At 40.4% G+C, this 10249-nt stretch overlaps 1 protein-coding gene across 2 annotated transcripts; it reads right to left on the bottom strand.

Moving 5' to 3' along the window:
- Positions 1 to 547: 547 nt before the first annotated feature.
- LOC133969757 (uncharacterized) lies at positions 548 to 7396 on the bottom strand. 2 transcript variants are annotated; one of them, XM_062406445.1, is made up of 8 exons: positions 7256 to 7396; positions 6469 to 6574; positions 6032 to 6112; positions 3549 to 3656; positions 3234 to 3441; positions 2164 to 2226; positions 1981 to 2021; positions 548 to 920 (listed from the first exon to the last, which is right to left on the bottom strand). In XM_062406445.1, the coding sequence occupies exons 1-8, from the start codon at positions 7321 to 7323 to the stop codon at positions 903 to 905; spliced, it is 693 nt and encodes a 230-aa protein (XP_062262429.1). In that variant the 5' UTR covers positions 7324 to 7396; the 3' UTR covers positions 548 to 902. The 2 variants fall into 2 exon arrangements, with proteins under 2 accessions (XP_062262429.1, XP_062262430.1); XM_062406446.1 differs by lacking the exon at positions 1981 to 2021.
- Positions 7397 to 10249: the final 2853 nt, after the last annotated feature.

The following is a 10249-nucleotide window of genomic DNA, read 5'->3' as shown; positions in this document are numbered from 1 at the left end:
GGGAGAAATGATATAAGTTGAAATGTGTTATGACATCAGTGAACTCAAACCAATATGTTTGAAATATCTGCTCACTCACATGTGGCATCAAAAAACAACACAACAAACTCAAGTAGGTAAAGCTAGTCTAATGTGTATACATAACATGGATGGACCATGTTAAATTGCTGAAATGTTCATGTAGTTCTTCATCAGTATCAGAAACCAGTTTGATAGATCAGCAAACAATCACCAGTAACCGCCATGTCTCTTCTGCCACCTTGTGGTTTAAATGTGCAGTTGATGTAAGAGCAATGACTGGTGGCTGTATGTTTGTATTTGAATTGCAATTTATCATCTTTAAAAAAATAGTGTTATTGTGTAGACACACACGCACACACACGCACACTAACACACTTGTTTTCCTTCAAGACCGGTCAAGACTATAAGCATTCTATCAACATTACTGTAGATTAGTGGTACTGACAACCATCTAACATTAAATTGGAACATTGCATTAACATTCATTATAATGATCTCAACTCGGACCAGTATGCAAATACAGGTTTTAATTGCAGGAACTGCAGGAATGTGGGAACAGAACAGGGGGTCACACCCCTTAAATCAAGGCATGCATATCAATACTTGCACTGAAAACGGGAAACTGGACCGAAAGATGAGCCAAATTTCAACCAAGTGTGAATCAACATATGTGCAAACAGAACTGCAAAAGTCAGTCATTTATTCTTGAACTTGACGATACATGGCATAGTTGGTTTTTAACTAAGAACATCACTTCTGCCAGTTGCATCTTCTGAGGGGCCCCATGTGAAGCCTTGATATAGGCAATGCCCTCTGCTTTGCTGGGTACTTAACCAGACTCCATGAAAGGCCTGGGGGATTTTACCACTGCTTGCGTCTCTTCAAGGAGGATCCTCTGCCTGAAAAGACAAGGAAAAAAAGAAAATTAGGATTTGAGACCAACAATTCTGTTATTAGTTAACTGTTTAGTAGTCACCCATACTTTGAGCTTGCATGAGTAGTTAAATCTTCAATCAATCAAATGCTTTTTTGTAAAGCCCATATTTACATATCCCATATTACCTCATTGGGCTTCACAATGTGCGACATCCTCTGCTCTTAACCCTCAGCAAGAGAAAAACTACCAAAAGAGAAACCCTATTACTGCCTGACTCTCAGGTTGGCACTGATATATTTTGAATGTATATGTATGATCTGTAATTTACCTAGTAAGGGATTTTTTCCATTTACTGTCCCACAAATATTTTGTCCTTTGTGAGCCCAGTGAATGAAATGGTTTGAGGTCAACAGATTGTTGCTGAATCATCGTTTCTTATCAAATATGCAGAGTTTTTGGGGATTGTTTTTAATTGCATCTTGAAAGTGCCGAATAACCAATGTTGCACTTCACATTCTATGTTTCATGTCACTGTGGTAGATGAAACATCCAGGATCCAAACCGAGGTTTGGATCTCCAGGAACAACTAGGTTTCCCTTGTAACCCAGTAACCCAGTATAGTGGAGGTTTTTAATCAGTGGGCATGTGTCAAGACTAAAGTCAGGAAAGACTAAACCACAGGTAAGAGTCAATTTTCAAATAAACTACTAAGTCTCAACTTAATCTGACCTCGGTGTTTAATCACCTGTTACAAACTAGACAAATTACCTGGTAGTATAAATATTTCTACAAGATTTACAAAGCTGAACATATGAAATTCAAAAGATCAGCAAAAACATGTTAAACCTAAAAGCTGTGCAGTCCATTCCTAAACTCTTGCAGAAGAGTTTTCTTTCTTTTCTAACTAAGGACCAAAAGATAATTCTGAGTAGCACCAGAGCATCGATACAGGACAAGACAACACAACATACAAATCAGACGGGTTTAGAACTAGAAAACTTTACCAACTAAGTCAATTTAATTCATTGCGCAGTTAAATTAATTTAAATATTTCAATTTATAAACTGCTTTGTCATAGTTACCTGTATATTTATTTGTTCCAGTATGAAGACTGGTGTTGTTCCTGAGAATGACAGGGTCATACAAACTAACTACATATTTATAAAATAAAAGCAAACGTTTGAAGGATTTAGAGAACTGAAACCATTAACACAAAATTTTGCTTAATTAAATAGCTAAATATTCCATGGCATCTAACGTTCAACCTTTTGTAGTGCCATAAATCCTGTCCCTGTCAGGCTGCCATCTTCTCTCTGATCCGGAAGATCCTGTTAAAATAAAGAATGATGAGAACATTCATTGGGGTTTGATATATCTGACGAGCAATGTGATTGACTAGTTACTGGCCTAGATGGATTAGTAACTGTTTAGGTTATGAAAAGACAGTTGCTCTTCTGTTAACAACAGTGAACCAAATAGCCTGGATGCCAGACGAACTTAGCCCCGCCCACAACATTTGAGGTCGGGAAGTTCGGTCTGGAGTCGCTCTGTTGGGGAGAAATTATGCCTGGTTCAAAATCATCTGGACCAATCAGATTGTCAGGGCGGGCTTTATACGATGATGGACAGATGATCAACGGTAACTTAATCAACCACGTCATCGCCGGCGCTTGACTGTTCACACCGGACACTGAAGCGACGCTGAACCGCCGGGCAGCGCTAATAATATCACCCGTTGATCCAGTAGATTAAAAGCATATACTTACTGGTTGCTCCAACATTAAGCAACAGCGTCCCAACATGTGTCCTCCTTGGTGTTGTCTTTATACAACATGTTCCGAGGAGCATACAACTCACTGCACTTCTTCACTTCAATTATTAATTTAATCTCATCCATGTTGAAGAACTTCTCCACTGTTTACTCCGTTAAATGTCGGGTGTCGAGGGTAAATTACGTATTCTCCACTCAAGCCTATGTGGAGAATACGTAGTCCCCCCCCCCTCTCTCTTTTTATCTGTATCACTGCTTGTGTGGCTGTAGTGGATGGGCAGAGGGGGACATTTAATAATGTCATTGGTCAAATTAAAACTCCAGGACAACAGAAGGGGACTTCAAAGTATGGGATGCATATTTGGTAATTTATATCATATAAAATATGTCATCAATATAGTTTAAGATCGTTTTTCAGTGTGTTTCCTGCTGCGATACGCTCGCGTCAAGCGCAAAAAATACTAACTTTAAACTCTGGCACCCCCTCTTTTTCTTTGTACTTTCTTAAATGAAACATTCTCGGGCGGGTGTTATCAGAGCTTCCACTTTCTGCGCTCCTCTTGCCTTCATCTGGAGAAGTCCTAGGTCGTCTCGTTCCTTCCCAAGTGTTCTCTTCCACCACATCAACTTGGCCTTGAGGACCCTCAGGTTGCTCCGAGCTGCTCTCATGCATCAAGTCTCCTGATTGAACACATGCATCACACCTGCAGCTCTTATAGGCCTCTGATGCATCCAACATATTGGAGATGTTTTCGATGTGTTCGTGGGCCAACTGAAAATAAAATTTAAAAAAATAGAATAGTCAAATTATTGGAAAGAAATGTTGGTCAGAGGTTAATGACAGTCAAGTGTCCTGCTGATTTCATTATGCAAACTTACCATTAGGCTCTCAGTTCTTGTCAGGGGTGGTTCCTCTGGGTCCTCATCATCTGAGCCGGGGAGGTATAGGATGTAGGTACCTGGACTGTAGACAGAATCTGTATACTCCTAAGAGTGAAAAACAAGCATATCAGAGCGGCAGAGCAGAGCGGAGGCGCTTACAGGGAGAGCTGAAGACCATGATGAAAGAGGCAACGGAATCATACAGAAGGAAGGTTGAGCAGAAGCTGCAGGAGAATAACATGAGAGGTGTGGGATGGCATGAACACCATCACAGGCGACAAGAAGAGCAGTGGCACTGTTGAGGGGGATGTGGTGAGAGCACACCAGTTTAACCACTTTTACAATAGGTTTGACAACCCTGCTCCAGGGGGTAATGACTGTTTAACACCTAGTCCTGCATCCCCCCCGTCAGCCCCATCTGCTGCTGTTAACTGCTCACTTCATGCCACAATCCTCTCACCCTCACATCCCAGAGATCCACCCCTCCCCCTGCTCTGACCACATCCAGTGTGGCCCGACTCCCTCCAGCTTCCAGCCCTCTGCCATTCTCCAAAGCTGCACCCCTCCCTCAGGCGACCACCCGACCACATCTTTTTGTACTATCCACTCCAGCAGCACAAGAACACTTTCATACTAGACACTGACACAATCACATCATTGCATTCTGTACCATAGGTTCAGATCCATTCATGCACCTGTATCTGTAATGTTCTACCTATGTGTATATATGTTTTATGTATATATGTCGGTTAAGTGTTTAAGCTACTGGATGACCAAAATTTTCCACGGGATTAATAAAGTATCCATCTATCTATCTATATCTGTTACAAGTGGTCCAATTTTCTATCTTGCCAAATCACTTTAAGGGATGGTTCACTGAAAATTGAAAATACACACATCATCTACTCACCACTGTGATGGAGGGGTGGGTGAAGTGTTTGAGTCTACAAAACACTTCTGGAGTTCAGGGGTAAACCCTGCTGCAGCAGAATCCAATACAATTAAGGTCAATGGTGACCTCTTCTTTCGACTTAATAAGACAAAAGAAAACACATAACATGCCTCCATACTGCTCCCGTGGTGTCATCCAAGTGTCTGCAACCCCGGACATTCATATTCCACTCAAAACAAGGTAATTTACACCTTGTTTTAAGCCTGAATGTCCTCTGATATCTAATGGATGTCTGGGCTTGTGAACACTTGGATGACACCACAGTAGCAGCATGGAGCCATGCTATGTTATTTCTATTGTTTTATCACGTCTGAAGAAGAGGTCATGCTTGACTTCAATTTTAGTGGATTCTGCTGCAATGCTGTTTACCTCATTGGCATACTGGTGAGTAGATAACGAGTGAATTTTCATTTTTTGGTGAGCTATCCCTTTAAGAGAAACTTGTGCTCTGCATCAAAAACTCTGCAATGAATGTACCGGTAGTAAGATGTTTGCTAGTTTTTCTTCAACTCATTTAGACACAAAGCGGCACATCATTGAAAAGATGGAGCTGCAGACAAGCAAATATCAAGGGCAGACACATGTTTACAATGCAAACGTAGTAGTTTTTCCTATTGGTAACAGAAGCAAAGTAAAATATAAGGGGCTGAACAAAGGAAGACAATTGTTTACTGTATGTAGTTTTAGGTTTGGTCCACAGTTTTCACACAACTATTGAATTAATGTTTAGTTGTAGTGCAATGAGACAATGATGAGACGGCACTGACGTCATGAAAAACTGTGTTTATGTCACAAAATGAAACCGTCAAAACTTGACTAAAATCTGCTTTCATTTTTGCCGATGAAACTTAGATCATGAAATAGTTTTTTTCCAAAGCGGTTAAATATTTTATATACAAACCTATTTGATCTTTTTAAATGGTGTGCTTAACAACTGACTGCGTAACAAAACAAAAGCTAATTACAAAATAAACACGGCACTTTGTTGCCACTTTTCTCACTGAACTGAACATTATTAGGCTATAAGGCTGACAAACAGGGTACTGTCTGATTGTGAAGAGTTTTGTTTTGTCTGGATACTTTCTGACTGACTCATATTCACAAGAGTTGGATTGCACCTGATTAGCTGATGTTGCATTTTGTTACAGTATATCCTTTTTTTTGCCTAAATGTTAAACGTCAGACCAGACACTGATTCTGTAAAACTGCGTTCTTACTTGTACAACTTGTTATTTTCAATATAAATTGTTTTAGCAGGAATCATTTGGAGGAAATTTTGAAAGCACTAAAATGCTCATCCTTGGTTTAAAATTATACTTGATATTTAAGATAGCAGTAATGTATGTTATGCCCTATAGGTCTGTTTTTAATTTCACAAATCAATAATTTTGAGAAACGATCACAATGTGCTCAGGGTTCTTTTTACATTGGTAGATTTGTTGTTCCTTTTCCATGTGTGTCTACTTGAGGAGGAGTAATAAGAAGGGCTGTGTTATGTAACATTCAAAAAGAAGGGTTTAACCATCACCAGGGACGTATCTGCCTGTTGCTTGGTTGAAGATCCTGATGGTGATGAGCTCTCCCTCTCTTGGCTTGGACTTCCTTTGGGCTAAACAACGTAGACAGAACAAACTAATTACTACCATAAGAAAATAAAAATAGAAAATCATAGTTTATCTATAAAATATTTGGATGGCAGCATGCTTTTCCAGGTTTATTTGGCAATCTCAACAATTACCTAATAAGAAATCAGCATTATTTTATACTAGTGTTTATTCAGTACACATTATAAAAGGTTAAATGTATCTAAACTTTATTCCCACTAAAGTAACAATCAACATCCCAGCTATTTTCACATGATCCCCCAGGTTTCACCAAGACTGGATTTAAACATTGCAGTCTAAATATTGTATCACAACTGAATACCCAGCTGTCACATCATGGCGGTGGCTGCAGTGACGTTACCTCGGTTTGAGTCTCATTGTAATCCTTGTGCATGGCCAAGCACTTAACCCGGTGCTCCCTCAGGCGACACGTGCGTGCACGGAAACGGGTGAGATGAATCTTCTGTCTGCAGGTTAAACACAAACAAATCTGCACTAGACACATCTGACCCAAGAAACACACCATTTTCTAAATTCTAATGGAAACATCTATAGGAGTTGGTAAGTCAATAAAACTTCTTACTCCTTGTGGAAATTAAGCAAATCAAGTCCATGACTGAAAAAAAACACACTCCTGTAAAGTTGTTATAAAGATGATGTAGACTAGACACACAATAATGTAAATTCATGAAGCTTATACCACGCCTACTAATGAGAATAGGAGAAGCAATGAAGGATTTTCTTTATTAACATCTCACCAGCATCAGTTGGAGTTCTAAGTTGCTTGTGTGGCTGTGTTGGCTCAGCGCTTTTAGTTATATTCATTTCACAAGTTATTTCACATTTGAAGAGGCATCTAGAAGAGGCCTGCAGCTCTCCTGATCCCTGGACCTCACTCTGAATAGCATCTGCCTGCTTCAAACTGTAAAACGTGCTAGTGTAGCTGGTAAAATACAGCCTGCGACCTAAAACACCGTGAAACACCAGCTCATATTCTTAGTTTGCTAAGAATATGTCTAAATACCCAGCAGCAACCAGCTTGGCGAGTTTAGGATTAGCATTAGCGAGCCATGTGGTACTCTACATTGTATAAAACAGTGTTGGTCAAGTTCCAACGGGACTTTAGTTAAATGACATCATGTACTTACAGAGTTTTCAACGGTTTTTCCATCGATGCCATGTTCTTCTCTCCCGCCGAGGTCTTGTCCTCCTCCATGCTCTCACTGACCTTCGATAACTAGGGGGATCAACGGGGTCAGGAAGATGTGTTCAGGTGTAGTCGGGACAGGGTGGGGAAGGGGAGAGAACAACATGGGGACCAGGGTTGTCAGGGAGGTGTGATCAGCTGTGGTCCCCCTGCACCTCCACAGTCAATGCAGAACTGTTGTTACATGACTGCAACTGCAACTGTATGTCCAACTTTATTGGAAATATGATTGCAAAATTTAGTTTTTAATTCTTAATTCATAATAATTACCATCTTTACTATTTATGAACACTGAAGCATACCCATGATGGCATGGATTCAATCATATTGTAGAACTGGAAGATATTTTATATCTGTTGTCCTTTCAAATATCATCGTTATTAGTTAAGCTGCCGCCAATGAAAACACAATATTTCCTGCTGTTGCTCCTTCACATTAAAAGTGTTTAATGCCAAATGAGCGAGATGCTTTCATTGAATGGGTCTAACAACCCAGATACAGACACCTTATGCTGTTTGTTTCTGTTTGAGTATTTCAGTATGTCATACAGCCAGGGTTAACTGATAAATGAACACACATAGGAGACAGACTCACACTGGGATCTGTGACCAGTTTCTGCAACACAACTAGGCTTTTCAGCTTTTAAAGGCTGCGCAGTGTTAAACATCTCACTGCTACTAAGATGAGATAAGATCAATTTAATTCATCTCAAAGGAAATGTGTTTGTCCCAGCCTACTCCGAGTAAGAGTAAAGTATACAATATGGTAAATAGAACAAAACTATTATTGAGAGTTTTACTTGTAAACAATATAAGTGAGAATAAAAGCTTAAATGTATACAGAGATAATGCAGAACCTGTTCTAATATATTGAAAAGGGTTAGGGTTAGTAATAATAAAAAATAACATAAAATAAGTTTTGCCAGACAGTAAACTAATTCTAAACTAAAGTGGTATAGAGAGTAGCAATAATAATTATAACGTGAGTAATTCATATGGAAGTACTAATAAATTGAAATTGAACCTAGTATGATGCTAAACATAGTAATATTGCACATTGTGGTCCTCCCTGTACTAGAGGATGAGTAGTACAGTTGGATGGTTCTGTGGTTCTGCAGTGGTCTCAGGCTGCCACTGAAGGTGCAGTGTGACACCAGCCATGCATGGAGTGAGAGGAATTGTCCATAATTCCTAGGAGTTTCCTCAGTATCCTCCTCTTGTCACCTCCACCAGACTCAAGTTCCATTCCCCTGGACAGAGCAAGTTTTCCTCATGATTGTTGAGTGTGTTAGTGTCAGCTGTCTTCACCCTGCTGCCAGAGCACCTTTCAGCGTAAAAGATCACGCTGGCCACCACCGAGTGATAAAACATCTGCAGCATGGTTCCGTAAACATTGTGTGGTGTCTGTGTCTCTTGACCAGTCCGGTTGATTGTCTACATGGAGGCCCAGATACTTCTATTCCTTGACAACATCCACCACTGATACCTTGATGGTGACTGGGTTTGGAACAGTCCTTCCGTTCCTGAAGTCCACCTCCTCAGTCTTTGTGATGTTAAGTGGCAGGTGGTTCAGTCCATGAGCACTCCACAAACCTGTCCACTACACGTCTATACTCAGCCAGCCTCCTCCACTGCTGAAACAGCTCACAATGGCAGAGTCATCCAAACACTTCTGCAGGTGGCAGGACTGTGAACAATATCTGAGGTCTGAGGTGTAGAGAGTAAACAAGAGGGGAGACAGTCCCCTGAGGTGCCCCTATGCTGCTCTCTATGGTGTCCGACCTGATGTTCTGCAGCCTCACATGCTGTGATTGATCAGTGGCAGACTGAGACAGCACCACACAACCATCACACTGTACTACTCATTCTCTTCTGCAGGAAGAACTACTGATAATCGGACACAGAAATAAATCATACTGTGCAGCAGTAGATTAGAAATACTCAGTTTTGTTGGACAAATAAGTTAAAAACAACAGCTGTGCTTTGATGTATTTATAAAATTATCACTCAGACACAGAGTTCACAAAGTGGTCATCAGGACTAGAGAAGTGTAAATACTGACCATTTGCCATTTACACACACATTTATCCTGTGCATCTATGTTTTTATGTGCAGCACATTCTCTATGGTAAGGGGCAATTTTAGGGTTCAGTATCTTGCCCAAGGACCCTTCGGCCTGCGGAATAGGACTCTCACTCTACCCCCTCAGCCCCAAAGTGCTTTGTAGCACATTCATAAACTGCATCAATATGCAGCCCTTTCTCTAGCACACATCATTCATCTACTTGTGGCACCAACTCAACTCTATCTTACGCAATCACTCATGTTAAATCAACAAAAAAAAGGGGGGAAATTATCATAACAGGAATTATTTGTCCCTGCAACATAACAGAATTAAATCAATCAGCAGACTAACATGTTGTTCAGGGTGGGCCCTTTTGTCTGTATTCCTGTTCAGGGTGAAATGGACAAACGTTTTTGGGGAGACAGGTATTGAGCTGGTCGTTGAGAGGCAGAAACCTCATGCAGAGGGAGAATTGTAAAAAACACAGGACACTGGTGAAATGACCACTTTTTCTTACCGAGCTGCAGTGAAACAAAAGTAAAATAGTCCAATTTGTGCTTGAGATCAGTGCTGAGATTGATATGAGTGTGGAAGCTTTGTAAGTCATGTGTGCTGTGGCAAGCGCAACTGGAAAGCAGTATCACTTTCCTGCCAAGCATTTACCTGCTCTGTGAGAACAGCTGCCTGATTTTAATAAGTTTGTAAAACTCCTTCAGGGATGCGTCGAGAAATTTCAGTGCAGGAAAAGTAAACAGAGGGAACTGAACCTTTGTTACTCTGTTTAATTTGGAGGCCGCTGAAATCCATAACAACCTAAGACAGAAAATCATCATAACATTACTTATAACATACGATGGCCAATGGTTGGTTG

The sequence above is a fragment of the Platichthys flesus genome, chromosome 15, assembly GCF_949316205.1.
Source record: "Platichthys flesus chromosome 15, fPlaFle2.1, whole genome shotgun sequence".
Classification (NCBI taxonomy): domain Eukaryota; kingdom Metazoa; phylum Chordata; class Actinopteri; order Pleuronectiformes; family Pleuronectidae; genus Platichthys; species Platichthys flesus.
The sequence above is the reverse complement of the archived record's forward strand: the minus strand, read 5'-3'. Positions and strand labels throughout refer to the sequence as shown.